This window comes from Carcharodon carcharias, chromosome 4 (assembly GCF_017639515.1).
Source record: "Carcharodon carcharias isolate sCarCar2 chromosome 4, sCarCar2.pri, whole genome shotgun sequence".
Lineage (NCBI taxonomy): Eukaryota > Metazoa > Chordata > Chondrichthyes > Lamniformes > Lamnidae > Carcharodon > Carcharodon carcharias.
The window spans coordinates 155,538,955-155,558,280 of NC_054470.1; the positions used below are offsets into that span (position 1 = coordinate 155,538,955).

At 41.6% G+C, this 19,326-nt stretch overlaps 1 protein-coding gene across 9 annotated transcripts in view; it reads left to right on the plus strand.

The window, feature by feature from the left end:
• fcho2 (FCH and mu domain containing endocytic adaptor 2) overlaps positions 1-19,326 on the plus strand; it is a 267,367-nt gene that overhangs the window by 211,337 nt on the left and 36,704 nt on the right. For all 9 annotated transcript variants that reach the window (XM_041185860.1, XM_041185866.1, XM_041185867.1 and 6 more), the window contains 2 exons: positions 292-421; positions 11,496-11,607. In XM_041185860.1, the coding sequence (XP_041041794.1) occupies positions 292-421; positions 11,496-11,607 (242 nt within the window). The remainder of the gene's footprint in view (positions 1-291; positions 422-11,495; positions 11,608-19,326) is intronic.

The following is a 19,326-nucleotide window of genomic DNA, read 5'->3' on the forward strand; positions in this document are numbered from 1 at the left end:
ATAATATATTTTGTAATCTAACTTAAATATCAAATTGCCCTTTAGTGTACTGTATGAAACTAAGAAAATGAAACACATGCTTTTTTCTACACATTTTAAGTTAGTTGGATTTCTTTAATGATCTGTTTTTGCCTTTATGCAGATTTACACAATTTACTATAAAATATAATACAACTTTGCCATTTGATGCCTAAGTTAGAGTTGGATCCTTACTAATATATTGTGCAATGATTTATATTTAGCTACAAAACTTGTATATGAGCAAACTGTGTTCATGCTGTTTTTTCCCAGTCCAGATCATTCAGTCCTACATCAATGTCATCTACCAGTCCACCTCCTGTAGCTCCACTGGCACGTGCTGAAAGTACATCCTCAATTGGGTCATCAGCTTCTTTAAGTACAGCAACAACGCCAACCATTGGTAGGTACACATTAGAAGTCAGTTGGGTTTAAATTCTTTTAGCTACCAACGTAATATAACTCAACAAGCAAATTGACCTAATGTATTGATTCATGTCCTACTTGCTGTGAACATTAAATGACATCACAATTTCATTTAGGATTAATATGTTGAACAATAATAATGACATAAAAGTATATGGCAATGGCAGTCTCGAATAGCTTTGTACAACCAACTTGTTAACTGTTATTTTATGAATCTATTCATAGCTATCAAATCTAATATTTTGTATGCATTCAAGAAAAGTTGCCTACAAATCATTTTTCAGTCCCAAAAATCAGTTGAATTCTTAAAAGCTGTTTTGATTTTAAACTACACTCAATAATCTTAAAATCCCATTTGCAACTCTGCATGTAACTTTTAAGTTATGAGTTACTTGTGATCATTCATAAAGAATATTCCTGTCAATGTACCATGCATTTTCATGTGTTCATATATATCACAGAGAATTTTACATAAATGAACAACTAAAACTGCACACTGATTTCTTGCCTAATGTTGAAGGGTTACAAATCCACTTAAGTCTTAGAGAAACTCCATCTCTTGAACTGGAATGGAGTGAGCCATAACCTCCTACCCAGTGCATATTTCCGATACATAGATGCTCCGTTCACAATCTTTGAATTTGCAGCCCAGTATAAGGATGTCCTTACACACCTTAATGCGATCCACCCTGTGCTCAAATTCACTTTTGAGATGGAGCAGTCTCATGCATTCCCTTTCCTGAATGTGCTAGTTGTGAAACTGGTGGCTCCTCCACTACTGTCTACTGCAAGCCTATCTTCACCGGTCAGTGCATGGTTGGGATTTGTATAGCTTCATGCACTATAAGATGGGTCTTATCAGCAATCCTGTTATTAGGGCCCGAGCCATTTGCTCACCTTACAAGCGTGACACAGAAATAGATCAAAAACATCTTGCGGGACAAAGGCTGTCCTCAGATCATTGTTCGCTGTGTACCATGCAAACTCACAAATGAGCCAAAGGTATCCACTTCCAGACCCAAAAACTGCTGAGTCTACATGAAATTACTCTGGAAAGGCAAATTATCTCAGAGATTTGAACAACTAGTTAAGTAAGCTGCTTCACATTGCAGTGGCGCCACAAATATTGCTTCCTACTAATAGGTTGCAGCCATTGGTCCAAAAAGATATTCTGCCTAATTGAGTAACACCAGGTATGAATTCGAAGCCAGGTACATAGGCCGTAAATCCCAACAATTGGCTGATTGAGTCAAACAACATGTTCCTATCCTTTGTGATAGGCAGGGTACAGACTGTAGTCAACCAGCCCGTGCTTGCAAAACTCAAAAACAAAATTTCCACTGTGAGATATGATTCCACGATTGGACAGCACTTGCTTAACAATGCTGAGTGCTCTAATAGCTACAGTAACAACCAATCTAATATAGTTAGTTGAGCTCGCAACGTGGCTCAGATTTGCTTGCTGGAAGCAACATATATTCATACGCAGGGACCCGTAATCTGCAAACAAAAGAAATATATTCAAGCCTTGCACCTTTTTTGAATTACCTGGAAGCTTGGGGAGCCTATATTTCCCTGTTGCTTTCTCCATGGCAGCGCCTCGACCAGAGTCAACTTGCCAAACAATCAGCACCCTTTTCTTCTGTAGTATAAATTATAGTGATCGTTTGAAATATTGCATTCTTGCGTTTGTCCTGATGAGGGCAACACGAAAAGCTTCAGCAATATGACTCTTCTTTTCAGCAGTATTCAAGTTTTGTACTACCAAGCGACTGTTTATAAACACCTTTCTTCAGGGCCAGGATTTTACATTCGGCGTGCGGGGGCGGGCCTGACACACCGGAGCATAAATTGACGTGCGATGATGTCGGGCTTGCGTTCAGACGTCATTACACAGTCTTGCAATGTTTTGTTTGGCAGGAACCCGCCACAGTCAGCTGCACGCCCGCCGATAATTGATAGACCTATTAAGGCCATTAAACAGGTAATTAACATGAATGTTACACTGCCTGTCCAACCTAACAGTTGGCGGGCAGGCGAAAGGGCCATTTTTTAGGAAACCTCATCCACGAGCGGGATGAGGTTTCCTAAAGCTAATAATGATAATATAAAAACTTCTTCTGAAAAATAAAAACATGCCTCATCCCATGTGACACAGTCACATGAGAGGACGTTTCATTAAATTTTTATTGCTTTTATTTATCTTTTTTTTAAAGTGCTTCAGTCTCCCTGAGGCAATTCCATGAACGAGGACTGGACCCGATTCCCCCTTCTCCCCCCACCTGCACAGGTAGTGCTTCGCTACCGCTCGCGTATGACACTGGGCGGGCCTTAATTGGCCCGCCTGCGTAAAATGGCAGTGTGGAGCCGATTGCAGGCGGTGGTCAGGTTCCTGACTGCTCCCGCCAAGCCTGCCCGGCGCAGGAAAAACTCAGGCCCAGATGTTTTCAGAGTTCTGTTATGAGTTTTGAAGATGAAATCAACTTCCAGAAAATTAGCTTTGAATTGGTTACAGATCACAAATGAAAGTTGATTTTGCAGACAGTTGAGTACTACATGTCTAAAAGCTGGTATAAGCTCAAACTGGTCAATCTGGGGAATCCCTCTAGGAAGTTCCCAGGCAAGGGCTTGCATGGCAATTGCCCAGAAGTGCACACCTCCTCTGGACAATTGCACTGTGCTGGGAGCCATCCAAAAATGCAGTTTAAATCGCAAACTTTGGATGGTTCTGCCAGGGTTATACCAATAGTTACTCAGAAAAGGTTTGAAGAATTAAAACCTCATAACTTCTGAGTAACTATTGTAAAGACTCAGACTGCAAGGGACTCCCTGACACCCCCAGCCAAAGGACCCCCTCCGCCTCCCCCTGACCTCCGACACCCCCATCTCCCATAAGACCATAACATGCAGGAGCAGAAGTAGGCCAATCGGCCCATCAAGTCTGTTCCGCAATTCAGTGAGATCATGGCTGATCTGATAATCCTCAAGTGCACTTTCCTGCTTTTTCCGCTTAACCCTTGATTCCCTTACTGATTAAAAATCTGTTTAGCTCAGCCTTGAACATACTTGACGACCCAGCCTCTACAGCCCTTGCAGTAAAGAATTCCACAGATTGACTACCCTCAGAGAAGAAATTCCTCCTCATCCCTGTCTTAATTGGGCGACCCCTTTACTCTGAGATTGTGCCCTCTGGTTCTAGACTCTCCCACAAGGGGAAACAACTTCTCAGTACCTACCATGCCAAGCCCTCTAAGAATCTTATATTTTTCAATAAGGTTGTCCCTCATTCTTCTAAACTCCAATGAGTACAGGCCCAACCTACTCAACTTCTCCTCATAAGAAAATCCCTCCATACCCAGGATCAACCTAATGAACCTTCTCTGAACTGCCTCGAATGCCAGTACATCTTTCCTTAAAAACCCAACCTCTAACACTCCCCAACTGCCAACACCCCCACGCCTCCCCCCAACCTCTGACCCCAACCTACCTTCCGAGCTCCAATGCCCCCCCCACCTCCCTGGACCTCCAATCCCCCACTGCCTCAACCTCCGACACCCTCCATTCCATCCCCTGCCCACCCTGACCTCCGACACTCCCCATCCACCCCAACCTCTGATACCCTCCAACCCCCGACTTGGACCCCCCGCCCCCACACGCGGACTACAGACCCTGCCTGACTGACCACTATCCCTGACCTTGGACCCCTCCCCCCCCACTCTCCAGGGACTTCCAATCTACTCTGTGACTTCAGACCCTCCTACAAACCCCTTGGACCTTCGACACCAGCCCCCCACCCCGCCGGAGCTCTGACTCGTACCCACCACTCCTCGGACGCCCCCACCCCATGACCCCTAAGGCCTCTAAGCCCCCCCATCCCCCCAAACGTGGCTCCAACCCCCCCCCCCCCTCCAGGACCTCAACCCGACCCCTTGGGCCTCCAACCCACCCCCGAACACCCCCCACTCCCAAATCCTATCTACTTATCTTAGACACTTACCTTCCCTTTGGCCTGTCAATTTCCCTGCCTGTTTCAACTTAACTGCTTTACGACAGCAAGTGCTGTAAACAGGGAGCCTGGTCTCCTTGAATCTATTGGGGCTAGACTTTGCTGGGGCCCTCGAGGAGTCTTTTGATGCAGACCTCAAGGAGCTCCGGCAAACAGAAATGTCAACATAATTTTCAAGACCGTGTAATTAGGGATTTATTTCTTCTAATTCCTGCGGGCCAGCACTTAGCGACACTCATCTGAAATTACGGGCCAATATGCTGCATAGTGAGGGTTAATGCTAATTTTCAATGTCCAGCATTAGTAATAAATTGAAACATCCACATCATCTAATTTCATCACTGCATTTGCCAAGCAGTTTTGAACCTATTGCCCCTTTTAAAATTAAGCCTCTGCTTTGGGATTTTAATTGCTTGATACTCAATTGGAATTGGGTAGCTCATCAAAAATAAACACTGTAACATAAATTGATAGAACCAAAATGAATAGCACATTTGCAAAGCTTTTCTAAACGCAAGACGGAAGTAATTATAACACCTAAAAGTATTAAGTAATGCTGGGCAGTTATGATTCTTCTAAGCAGCAGCATCAGATCATTGGAAATGCTTCAAATTTAGTTTATTTTAAATTTTGCCTATGCACTTGTTTTCCTTCATTTATTTTTCTTCAGTTGCTGAAGTTTTGCATATGAATTTTGGAGTTGAAGGTCACATATCTGGTATTTTTTATATGCTAATCATTGTGCCTGATGGGTTTTGCTGTATGGCTTTGCATCACAAGAACAAGGGAGAAATTTTGCATACCGTAGTTATAATTCTGTGACAGGAAAGTTTATTTAAATATGAGAAGTCTTATTTATAATACTGTTGCAAATAACACTTCACATTTTAACAAGCATTTGTAAACTGCTTTTAATTCTCAGTTGGCATTATTGTGAAATAATAATGGCTGTTGTAATGCAATGAATACTTAATCTGTAAAATCTCAACTGTAACAAAAACCTTCGTTTACAGCAGCTATAACAATGTTAGAGAAATGCTTCAAATAACTTGTCTAATATCTAGCATGCCTTAGTAAGTTTTTTTTCATTTCTACTGAACAGAAGAAAGCAAGCTTTACATTTTAAATGGCAGTTTACATGGCCTCAGGATATCCCAAAGCATTATGTACTTTTGAATTGTAGTCACTCATATTGTTGGGAAACTCAACAGCCAAGTTATGCACAGCTAGTTTCTACTAACAACAAGATAAATAATCACATATTCTGTTTTTAGTGTTGTTATGGTATATATAAATATTGACATTGGACATTGGAAGAACTCTTCCTAGAAAAGTGACATGGAATCTTTCATGTTCAAATGAGAAGGAAAACAGGGTCTTAGTTTAATATCTCATCTGAAAGAATAGGAAAAAATGCTTTCAAAGTTTCATAACTAATGTCTATATAAATTGAAGCTATTTAATGCTTTGGAGAAACTATCACCAGGTTTTATCACCAGGTGCTATGCTGTTACTGCTGGCCAAAATAATTAGGAAACTAAATACCCATGTATGGAGATCCATTGGGCAGTTTCGCAGCAAGCTCTGAGGAAGGGCCCTCCATTTTAGGCACTTCATGTCTGACAGAGGGGCCCCCCCAGTGGTTGGACTTATGCTGCCTCTACTAAATTCTAGCCACTGCTTCAGCAAGCTACATATGGATGTGGTCTAATATACCTCTCCAAATATTCTCCCCACAAGAATTAATGGCTATACTCAATAAATAGCAAATGGCAAATAATTAAGATTTTAATTTTGATTGCTTTTTTTTCAAAATATTATACGCACTGATTGCTATCATATATTCAAATGATGAAGGAACTTTGCACATAACTTTTGAACTGTGCACTTGCAATCAAACTTGGCATGTAACTGGAAGAGTGAAGTTTTTTACTTGCACAGATAAAAGTTCACTTATCTGGCATTAATAAATTACACAGTGGCATCATGCCCAGAATAGATAGCTGGAGCCTTCATTGTAGCAAATTGATTCGAAAATTGGAAAATTCCAAATCACTCTTGTGTTTAACCTCTCATGTTAAGGGGAGGCAATGTCATTGTGGTATTGTCGCTGGACTAGTAATCCAGAGACCAAGGGTAATGCTGTGGGGATCCTGTTTCGATTCCCACCTCGGCTGGTGGTGGAATTTGAATTCAATAAAATTTAATGATGACCATGAAACCATTGTCGATTGTTGTAAAACCCATCTGGTACACTAACGTCCTTTAGGGAAGGAAATCTGCTGTCCTTACCTGGTCTGTGACTCCAGACCCACAGCAATGTGGTTGACTCTTAAATGCCCTCTGAACAAGGGCAATTAGGGATGGGTAGTGATGCCCTCATCAAATGAATTTTAAAAAATGTTTACAATCATGTTCCCTTTGGGGCTAATGGAATGCTTCAGCATTGTCATCCCAGTTGTGCAAGAAGGGAAGGAAACTAATTAAGGAGTGATTTCTTCCAACACCATTGACTCCAACTTTTAGCTTGACCAGTGAATCATTAGTGCTGTTTATGCAATGTCCATTGGTCAGGCCACCCTAACTATGGAAGTTGCCTAATTTTTGGAAAAAAAAAATAAACACAGCTTTTCTTATTTTTAGCTCATACGTCCAAATTTAATTTAATGTTTAAATAAATATATCCTGTCAAAATTCTGTGTTTTGTTTAGTTTACGTTGCTTGTGTTTTTCCGCAATATTAGTTGTGAACTTTGCTAACGTACCCCCTGGTTTGTTAAATCACTTCCTTTACTACTGTGTTCCGATGAATTTTGAGAATATTATTGAACATGGCCTATTTTGGTTGTGGACCTGATTTTATCTAGAAAACTAGCTTTCGGATAAACAAAATAGATTTTCACGGAATATTTTCTTCTTTTTCTTAAGTTCTGTGCTCGAAAGCAGATCCAGCCCGCAGCGCTGCAATCTCCTCCACAAGTAGGGCAAGGAGGAAGGTCCTGTACCCACCCCAGCCAGAACAGGGATCGAACCCTGTTGGCACTAATCTGATCCACATCTGCTGCCCAGCCAACTGTGCCAGTCAGCCTCCTTAAGGAGTCCGAGTTGATGTGGCAATATGCACTTTTATATGTATATTGCAGCCCGGAACAATGGATAGTGATGGTAGAGGCTCCAATTTCTTTCCATCACATGGCTGACCATGAATCTATCCCACTCTTACCACATTCCATTGATAGTGTTGTAAGGATTTGCAAATTGATAATCAACCTATTTGGCCACGTTAGGAACGTACCTTCCTTTGGCCATCAAGTCCTGGAGTGGGATTTGAACCAGGAGCTTCTGGCTCAGAGGCAGGGATGCCACCACTGTACCACAACACCTCCGTGGAATATTTTATCCAGACTTTAATTTGCTAATTGGCTTTTTAGAGCAAATAGTTGTCTAATCTAGATTTTATTAACATTCAAAATAATTGTTATGGGAACAGAGGAATTTTTTTTAATTAAAGATAGCTTTAGTTTAATTCACACAATCTACTTTGCATTCTCTTTAATTCTTTTAACCTTGGTGCTACCTTGGAAAATGTGATTTGGCCCTTCAGCCAGATTTTGCAATAGAAGTAAATGCCATATATATTGTGGTGAAACTGGAGCTTTAGAAAGTCGATACATTGCAACTGCTGGTTCATATGCACATAGTATAAATTGTGTGTGTTTGTAATTAACTGCATGATTTTTTTGTGAGTGCTGTTCTTTTCAAATGTGTAATGTCTGTCTAAAAGCTTGTTAAATGGTGTTTAATTGTGCAAAATTGCAACCGCTTCTAATTGTTCTTCATATTTTTATGGTTGTTACTTTGACTGAAATGATATATAATATATATCATATGAAAAAGCTACAGAACTAAAATGAAAAATTATAAATATGCTAGCACTAAGATGAAGCTATTGGTATGTCAATAGATATCTGATTTTATTGTCCCAAAACTTGACATATGAGTTTGGCACAATTTAAAAACTAGAGAATTTAGCATCTTTGTGTGAGACCTTTGCTTTAATTTCTGGTCACTGTCTTTTGGTCTTTGTCCCTATGTTTGTGCGTTTACTGCACCAGATGGTGATGTATTCACTGGAAAACTTCCTTCATTTGAAAAGCGCAGTGAGACACCTGCAGGTGCTGTAATTGATGAAAGCTTTGAACCAGTTTTTAGAGGCATCAATCCCATTATTGCAACATGGTTATATTTTTTTACTAGTTTTCAGTTGTGAACTGTTTGAATAAATAACAGCTATAACTGGCCACATTGGTGGGGTGGTAAATAGCGAGGAGGATAGCCTTAGATTACAGGAGGATATAGATGGGCCGGCCAGATGGGCTGATCATGGCAAATGGAATTTAATCTAGATAAGTGTAAGGTGATGCACTTGGGCAGGACAAACAAGGCATGGGAATATACGATGAAAGGCCCTGGGAAGTACCGAGGATCAGAGGGACTTGAGTGTGCATGTCCACCGGTCCCTTAAGGTAGCAGGACAGGTAGATAAGGTGGTTAAGAAGGCATATGGGATACTTGCCTTTATTAGCTGAGGCATAGAATATAAGAGCAGGGAGGTTATGCTGGAACTGTATAAAACGCTGGTTAGGCCACAGCTAGAGTATTGCATGTAGTTCTGGAATCCGCATTATAGGAAGGATGTGATTGCACTAGAGAGAGAGTGCAAAGGAGATTTACCAGAATGTTGCCTGGGCTGGAGACTTTTAATTATGAGGAGAGATTGGATAGACTGGCGTTATTTTCCCTGGAGCAGAGGAGATTGAGAGGGAACATGACTGAGGTGTATAAAATTATAAGGAGCATAGATAGGGTAGACAGGAAGGAACTTTGTCCCTTGGTGGACAGGGGGCATAGATTTAAGGTAAGGGGCAGGAGGTTTAGAGGGGATGTGAGGAAGAATTTTTTCACCCAGAGGGTGGTGGGAATCTGAAATTCACTGCCTGAAAGAGTGGTAGAGGCAGAAACACTCATAACATTTAAGAAGTGTTTGGATGTACACTTGTGATACAATGGCATACTAGGCTATGGGCCTAGTGCTGGAAAATGGGATTAGAATGGTTAGGTATTTGTTTGACTGGTGCAAACTCGATGGGCCAAAGGGCCTTTTTCTGTGCTATAGACCTCTATGACTCTATGACTATAAACATTTGTGCCAGATACAAGCCTTTAAGGGAATCATTTGTTCTCTGCCAGCAATACAATATCTTTCCTTTGAAGGTAAACTTTTTGTATTTTATTCCCTGATGAATTTTACATACAGATTTATATATTGAAATACCCTGGATTAATTGCGCTAGTTATATCATGCCGAATCTTAGAGATTTTTAATTACTTTTAAATCTTTTTTGCACCTTCGATGAATAGTAAAGACTGATCCTAAGAGCAGGAGACCTTTACAATCACTAATGAACACATGCTTATCTATCAAATTATGCTGATTGTTATAACAGCAATAACAATTTATATTTATATAAGTGCCTTTAACATAATAAAATGTCCCAAGGCACTTACAGGAGCATTATGAAATAAAATGTGACACTGAGCCACATAAGGAAATGTTAGGTCAGATGACCCAAAAGCTTGGTCAAAGAATGGTTTTAAAGAATGTCTTAAAGGAGAAAGGTGAAGCAGAGAGGCCGAGTGGTGTCGGGAGGGTATTCCAGAACTTGGGGCCTAGGCAACTGAAGGCATGGCCATGGATGGTGGAGTGATTAAAATCAGGGAGCTTAAGAGGCCACAATTAGAGGAGTGAAGATATCTGAGAGGTTCGTGGGGCTGGAAGAGATTGCAGAGATAGGGAGGGGGTGAGGCTATGTAAGGATTTGAAAGCAAGGATTAAAAATTTAAAATCAAGACGTTGCTTGACCAGGAGCCAATGTAGGTCAACAAGCACAAGGGGTAATAGGTGAACAGGACTTGGTGCGAGATAAGGCACAGGCAGCAGAGTTTTGGATGACTTCACGTTTACAGAGGGTAGTGTGTGGGAGACCAGCCAGGAGTGCATTGTAATGGTTAAGTCTAGAGGTAATGAAAGCACAAATGAAGGTTTCGTTAGCTGATGAGCTGAGACGGGAAAAGTTGGGCAATGTTATGGAGGTGGAAATAGGCAGTCTTGGTGATGGCACAAGTATGAGGTTGGAAGCTCATCTCAGGGTCACGTGACATAAAGGTTGTGAACAGACAGGTTTAATCTCAGAGGGAGAGGGATGCAGCTGGAGGCTGGGGAACAAAGTTTGAAACCAAAGACCATAGCTTCAGTCTTCCAAGAATTTAATTGGAGAAAATTTCTTCTCATCCAGTACTGGGTATCGGATAAGTATTCTGATAATTTGACAACAATAGGGGAGTTGAGAAATATGATGGTGAGGTAGAGCTAGGTGTCATCAGCATACTTGTGAAAACTAACTCTTTGCTTTTGGATGATGTTGCCAAGGGACAGCATGTTGATGAGAAACAGGAGAGGGCCAAAGATGGATCTATTTTTTTATTTTTTTCAAATATTAACCAGAACAATTGTTATTTAATTTGGTTTTAGTTGCAAGGTGCAAGGGATTTCTCAGAGCCCAAGTTTTGTAGCACTATATATTGCAGTTCTGACTCAATTTGCAGTGTCAGCTTTCCAAGTTTCTGTCCTTTTGCCATTTGAGTGATAGCGGGTGACATTATTTATTAAGATGCTGTGAAATTGTTGCTGTTGTGGATCACCAAATGTTTGCTTTAACTGCAACAGTTTGCACTATTTAAAAAGAAAATTGTTTTATATTTTACTCTCCAGAATTTCTGAACTTCCCTAATTTGTTTCAGATAATCAAATTTGTATGCCTGATCATTTCAAGTTTTAAAAATGAGTACAACTTAAAAACATGATTTTAAGCATTACTAAGATTTTCATACATTTAAAAAAAATTAAAGTTACTACAGACACAAAGGCAATTGTTTAATTAAATCAACGTGAATTACATTTTTATTTTCCCTTGTTAATCCACCAGGCACTTCTCGTGGACCCAGTCCGATAAGCCTTGGGACACAAGACTCCTTACCAGTTGCAACTGCTTTCACAGAGTCAGTTAATGCTTATTTCAAAGGAGCAGACCCATCAAAGTAAGTAGATCTGATTTACTGTACCTACAATCAGTTAGCTAACTACAAATCTACAGAAAAACTAACATTACTTAAAAATGAATGCACTTCTGTTCAAGTGCTGCATTTTGAAGAATTGCAAATATATCCAGAAAACAAGTTCATTCTCAGACCATCAAAAATGAGACTCTAAAACTAGAAATGTTGGCGTATGGCATTTTGAGATTTACTTTTCAATTGTGGTCCTTACTGTTGGTTGTTCAGTAGTTATGATTGAAGTTAAGTGAAATTGTATGTTGGCACAATTTGGCCCACATTGAAATACAAGTGATTACTTTTTTAGTTAAAGGAGTCTTAGATTTGCAATTGATGCAATTTGTAGACACATTGTTAAAAATTTACTCTCCTATCAGTAATAAGTAAAAGAACTTTTCTGCGTGCTCTAGCATGCAAACTAAAAGGTCTCTGATTCATCTCCTGGTGCTGAGTTAGCAGGCCTTTTTCAGGCAACAGTTGGGCACTACAATTGGTCTCAATGTTCCTCAATTTGGGATGGAAATAATAAACAAGGGTTTCCACTGCTGATGGTTATCTTGTAGTTTCTGCTGGTGTCTGTAAATCAGTGGGCTGTAAGACCATGAGCAGATTTGCTGTTTTGCCTTCTACAGTTTGATGGTCTACCGATATGCAAATAAAATATAAAATGCACCCAAGAACTATAACGAGTAAGAATCAGTTTTTTCAGGAGAGATGGGGAGAAAATTGGGGTAAAATTACTTATTCTATTTCTGTACAGGAAGGAAAAGCTTAATGACTATGAAATCACAAGTTCCACAGTTTTGTTATGTTGATACTTAACTGTTGTTGAAGCAAAAACCCGCAATAATAAAAATCTTAGGTTATAGGCCTACTTTTTTTCTTTTGTTAGGTGAATTTGCTTAAGTTATTCTTTTAATATAACTTTAGATAGTTCCTTAATGCCTCAGTGTATTAATTAAACATAGGTTAGGCTACAGTTAGTGTTTGTATATTTGGTCACCCTATTATGAGCTAAAGAGATAGGGAGGGGCAGTTCCATACAGGGATTTAAGCACTAGGATGGGAATTTTAAGATCAATATGATGAGGGGCCATGAATCAATGGAGGCTAGTGATGGCAGATGAGGAAATGGGATTAGCACGGCTTAGGTGCTAGGCAGCAGAGCTTTGAATGAACTGCAGCTTACAGAGATTGGTGGATAGGAGGCTGGCTGGGAGAACATTGAAATAGCTGAGTTCAGAGGCAGTAGAGACATGGATGAGAGTTTTAGCAGCAGATGATATGAGGTAGTAAGGGCAGTGTGGGGAGGCAGGTGATGTTATGGAACTGTTTTGTGGAAAGGTTATATGTCTGAAAGTTTAGTTCAGGAACAAGTGGGATGCAAATGGTCTAGCTCAGCCTGAAATGTGCTGCTCCTTCTAAAGGGAGAGAGATGGAGTAATGAAGAGGGCAAAGATTTTATGGTAAGGGGTGAAGATGATTGCTCTTTCCATTGTTTAGCTTGAGGAAATTGCAGCTAACTAAGATATTGGACAAGCCTGAGAGCGCAAAGTTTGAGGGATAGGGTGGAGAGTTAGAGCTGGCTATGTTAGTATACATGAAAGTTAACTCTGTGTCTGTAAATAATGTCGCATAGGAGCAGCATGTTGATGAGGAAGAGGAAAATGGCAAGATTGGGGCCATACAGAATTTCCAAGATGATATAGGGGTGGAAAGAGAAGCTGTGTAAGAGATGATCTGACAGGATTGGATAAGTCAAGGTAGAACTAAGATAGGCCAAACACAATGAGTTGACAACTCAGGATAGCTGCTAGAGGAGGATAATGCAGTTGACCCTGTTAAAGGCTGCAGAGCGGTCGAGGAGGACAAGGGTCCATGTAATATTTGAAGATTTCACATTATTAGTCTGCTGACCTGTTTGCTTACTTGTCTGCCCAGCTACATTAGCCCAATACTTCTCTATCTCCCCAAACTTTGTCTTAAAAATCTTGCAGTCTTAATTTTGACTCTTCGTTGTCTATTTAAATTCCTACATAGAAGCTACCTATGTTGGGATTACCATTTTTCTGTTCTCTACTCTCACATCAGTTTATTTGCCACTTAATTTCTGAGAACTAGTTGAATTGCTTAATTTAACTACAACTAATCAGGGTGATATTTCAAAATTTGAAACCCTAATTAGTTCAAAAAGAAATAGAGATGGCAGGGCATGTGATGTTTTCCAGCTGTGGCATATAGAAGCTGGTGAACACCAGCCTGATCACAGCAATCACAGTAAGTGTTTGCAACTCAAGGAACTTCGACTTAGAGTTGATGAGCTGGAATCTGAGTTTTGGACTCTGTGATATATCATGAAGGGAGAAAGTTACTTGGACACTTATTTACTGGTCTCTTTTTATCCACCTTGCTTGTTGCATTCTCAAAGAATTCTAGTAAATTTGTCAAACATGATTTCCCTTTTATAATACTATGTTGACTCTGCTTGATTGCATTATGATTTTCTCAATGTTCTGTACTGTACTGTAATCATTTTTTGATTCTATAATCTTTTGGCCTGTGTTTTTTTTAGATTAAATACCTGTTGGCTGCCTTGAACTTAATTGGCCCAAAGATCCTTTCTATCTAGCTCCCGCTCACTGTTTCCCACTTGCTGTTCACTGTTTTTCAGCTGTGCTCACTGCTTCCCACCTGGCACTTGCAACTTCTCACCTGCTGCTCACCATCTCCTGCTCGCTGCCCTTCTCCTGATCCCTTGCCACCCCTCTCCTGACCTCCCCGCTGCCTCCTTGCTCACCATCCCTCTCCTCAGCCCCACGCGGCCTCTCACTTGGTGCCCATTTTCCGACCCTCTCGCCACTCCTGCCTGTCATCCACTCACTGCTTTCCTCTCACTGCCCCTCTCCCAACCCCCCTCACTGCCTTCCACTAGAGATTCTTTCCTGACCCTCTCACCGATTCCAACTCAACACATCCTCTTTCCCTCTGCCCTCTCCTCTCCCAAACCCTCGCTTGCAGCAGAGAGTGGTGTGGAGGAGGTGGTGGGTAGGAGGTTGAGAGAACAAAATGGTGGGAACAGAGTTCAAAAGAAAAACAACTAAGCATGCACAGTACTCACACTAAAACAAAAACAGAGGTCATGACCTGCAGCACTATTTGGGTAAGTTCCCCAACTTCTTACAAACCACGTTAAAACAAAAACACATTATTAGATTGCACTTTGGTGATAGTGATTGTTTTAAGTTCCTTCCTCCATTTTCCTCCTCATGATTTTGGGGATGATATATTAGAATGGATAGAGGATTGACTAACTAACAGGAAACAGAGTTGGGATAAATGGGCCATTGTAACTAGTGGGGTGCCACTGGTTTTAGTGTTGGGGCCTCAAATATTTACAATCTACATTGATGACTTAGATGAAGGGACCAAGTGTATTCTAACTAAATTAGTAGATGATACAAAGATAGGTAGGAAAACAAGTTGTGAGGAGGACACAAAGTCTACAAAGGAATATAGGTAGGTTAAGTAAATGGGCAAAAATTTGATAGATGGCGTAGAATTTTGAAAAATGTGAGGTTATCCACTTTGGAAGATTAGAAAGGCAGAATATTATTTAAATGGAGAGGGACTACAGACGGCTGCAGTGGAGAGGGATCTGGGTGTCCTATATGAATCACAAATAGTTAGCACGCAGGTATAGCAAATGATTAGAATGCAGCTGGAATGGTGGCCTTCATTGCAAGCGGGATGGAGTATAAAAGTAGGGAAGTCTTGCTACACCTGTGCCACATTGGTGAGACCACACCTGGAGTACGGTGCACAATTTTGGCCTCCTTATTTAAGGAGGGATATACATGCTTTATTATGGGTTTTGATCAGCATGTTCTTATTTAGCACGCCCATTTTTCAGGAACATATTAGGAGTTCTGAATGAGAATATACTAGCTATACTTGCATTGGAGGCAGTTCAGAGAAGGTTCACTCAATTGATTACTGGGATGAAGGGATTGTCTTATGAGGAAGGGGTGAGCAGGTTGTCCCTATAGTCTTTGGTGTTTAGACGAATGAGAGGTGATCTTATTGAAACATAGGCCTGAATGTTTCAGGTGGCGGCAACTTGGTGGGAGCGGTCGTGGAGCCGATCACTGCCCATGATCAGCTCTGCGCCACCATTTTACGCAGGCTGGCAAATTAAGGCCTGCCCAGAGTAATATGCGAACTGTAGCGCTCAGCGATATGTGTGGGGGAGGAGGGAGAGTTGGGGCCAGTGCTCTTTCGCACATGCTTCAATTTCCTTGAGGCACAGAGCTGCCCCTGGGAAATTGAATCAATGTTAAAATAATTAAGCAAATGGCTGAAAAATTTATTTAAACATGTCCCCTCACGTGACAGTGTTTATATTTCTCAAAATGTTTTTATTTAATTAATAAAAGCTTTAGGAAATCTCATCCCGCTTGTGAATGAGGTTTCCTAAAAGACGCGAAGACTGCTTGGCCTTTCACCTGCCCACAATCTTAAGGTTGGACAGGCAGTGTTTACAGTTACCTTAATTAATTCCTTAATGGCCTTAATAAGCCGTTTACATATCGGCGGGTGCGCAGCCAACTCCAGCGTGCAGCTACCGAACGAAACATCACAACCCAGCGCAATGACGTCGGGGTGCACACCCAGTGTCATCGCGTGTCATTTTACGTGTCAGGCCTGCCCCTGCACACCGACTAAAAAATTGTGCTGATAAGATTCTAAGGGGCTTAACAGGATAGATGCTGAGAGGATGTTTCTCCTATTGGGGGAATCCAGAACTAAGAGGCACAGTTTCAGAATAAGGGGGTCTCAATTTAAGACAGATGAAGAGGAACTTCTTCTCAGAGAGTGTTGTTAATCTTCGGAATTCTTACTGACAGCAGTGGAGACTAGGTCATTGAATTTATTCAGGGCTGAGTTAGACGGATTTTTGATCTACAAGGGAGTCAAGGGTTACAGAGGATAGGCAGGAAAGTGGAGCTAAGGTCAGATTCAGATCAGCCATAATCTTATTGAGCAGTGGAGCAGGCTTGAAGGGCCAAATCACCTACAGCAGCTCTTATTTCTTATGTTCTTAAAATCTAGCAACTCCTTTCCTTGTCAGATTCGAATTATACTTATCTAGAAAACATTCCTAGGTATTTTAAAAAATGTTTACATTTCAAGCATATGAAGGGAACTTTCTCGGGCTGGGGAGACTGGATTCGATGCATGCTGAGCTTTAAATCCCCTAAAATTGGCATCTGTTTAGGATTCAGAAGTCATCCTAACCTCTTCCTAGATTCATTGATGCCAACACAGAACCCCCTAGATCTGCCAGGAAACAAATTAAGATACTTGAAAAGCCAATTAAGTTTTTTTAACCCTGCATTCTGACCTTCTGTGCCAGGACATGTTATTTCCACATCTCCAAGATTGGAGGAGGCGAGTTCACAGTGGGCAGTCACTATTCAATGAAACTCACCTGCCAACATCAGTATGAAGGCTAAAATCAGCAAGCTTCTGATTAGCCACAGTGAAAGGCTGGCACTGACCGGAATAGTTTGTTCATCCTGAATTCGTTACTTTCTTTTGGAGTAGCAACTTGGCCCAGTAACTTTCAAGTACCTTGGAGTCTATTGTTCTGGATCTCAACTTCTTACCTATCAGGCTTCACTGCGATATGTGCAGCAGTGGCTTGAAGTTCTGAGACGAAACAGCAGAATAATCCCGTCTAGCAGTCACAGCACCAGGGGCAGCAGTGTGGAGGATTTCAAAGGAGTCAGTATACTGAGTAATAGTGCCTCAAAAAGCTGTGACTCCCGCGGCAGGTAGCTGCAGACATCTGCAGCCTTCTGGAAGTAGGCCTCCACCCAAGATGACCAGGTAGCCACATGTTGCCTGTGGCTAACATGGTCACTACAGCACTCAATTTCTTTGAATCAACCTCCTTCCATGGATCTAATGAAATCTGCAGGATTTCACAATTTGCAGCTCGTGGCTACATCACCGATGCCGAGTTTGCCAATTTCAATATTGATGAGACAACTCAAACCCAGAGGGCTGCCACTTCTGCTTCACTCACAGGATTTCTACAGTCCAGGGTGATTGATTACACTAGTATGGCAATCAAGGTACCGTCAGATCAGCCAGACATCTTCATAATTCATAAGGATTTCCACTCCCTTATTGTGCAGTTGGTCTGTGCCCACCAAAGGAACAGCATACATTTATATGCCAGGTATCCTGAAAGCTGCCATGAACCCTTCATCTTTCAGAGCCTCATGTACTGTAAGTGTTCACTTCATCAAACAGTCTCGGTGGTTGGCTCCTGGGAGACAAGGGATGCCAACTCAAGTCCTGGCTGCTGACCACAGTGAGTAACCCTACCACAGAGGCACAAGAGCAGTATAACTGGAGCTATGTCAGCATCAGAGCAACCATACAGCAAGCCATTGACTCGCTCAAGATGAGGTTCCAGTGCCTTGACCAATCTGGAGACACTCTTCAATTTGCCCCATTATTGTTTTGCTTTGCTGTACCCTTCAGAATATGATGCTGCAGAGAGGACTGGAGCTGGCAATAGAGGAAGGTGGAAACTACCTGGCATTCTTGGAGGAGAAGGAGTTTAATGTGTCATTGGTACCTGCAACCACACATCTAGCTACCAGAGATGCCCACAGCAGCAGCATCCAGGCAAGCTTCACTTGAAAAGTATGCTTGCAGCAATCTTTGCTTTCCATCACTACTCCTGTGCAACCACCAATGCTCCATCCCCTTGTAACACATCCTCCTACAATCGCCGAGCCAGCTAGCACATGCACATCCTTTCCTCCTCTTCGACACTAATCATTCCGTCCACTGGAAGGAAATTGACCTGGGTGAATGGGGGATGCAACAAAATAGAGGCCACGAGAATGAGGAGTTCACATACATCCATGCTTTCATTTAAAAACAACATTAGTGAAATGGCGACACTATAAGCACCCAAGTGAATCCCTTTGTACAACTAAGACACCTTTCTCTTAAACTTTCTATTACATTATATTGGAGTACTACCCCTAAGGCTTCAGGTGACTTGGACGCAGGCGTTTTGCTCCCCTGTCCTGATATGAGATGCTCATGGCAGATGTCCTCCGGCTTTTGGAACCCATGAAGAGTCCTGCCAAAGACCACTCCATCTGCACCTGTGCAAGACAGGCTTGGTCATCAGACAAGAAGCAGGTTGTATGGCTCTGTCTGAATTGGGGAGGCTATGTTTGAGAAATGACTTGAGAAGGGTCCCCACTGTGATCTGCCCTTTCTCTATCTACCCTGCTGCTCTTCCCAAGGTAATCAAGAGCTAAGGAGAACGTGTCTGCATGTCATTGTGCTGTGCAGCCACCAAGGTGTTGCTTTGTTTGATCCTCTGTAAACTGGTAGGCAGCCAGATTCTTAAGTTATTGATCTGGGCCAGTATGTACTCGCTGGCCTGCTGTATTTGATTCTCCATGAGTTTGGCCACTCCTTCAGTGGATTAGTTAATCAGTGCAAATACCTGAGACATTATAGCACTCAGACTTGAGATGAACTCCCCCATTCTTTGCAAGGATGAGCATTGCCTCTGGAAGTGTTGACAGGAACACACACATTTTCTGTTGGTACTTCACAGGCTCCCCTTCATTGATGATCCCAAGGCTCAACTTCTGTAATTAGCTGACT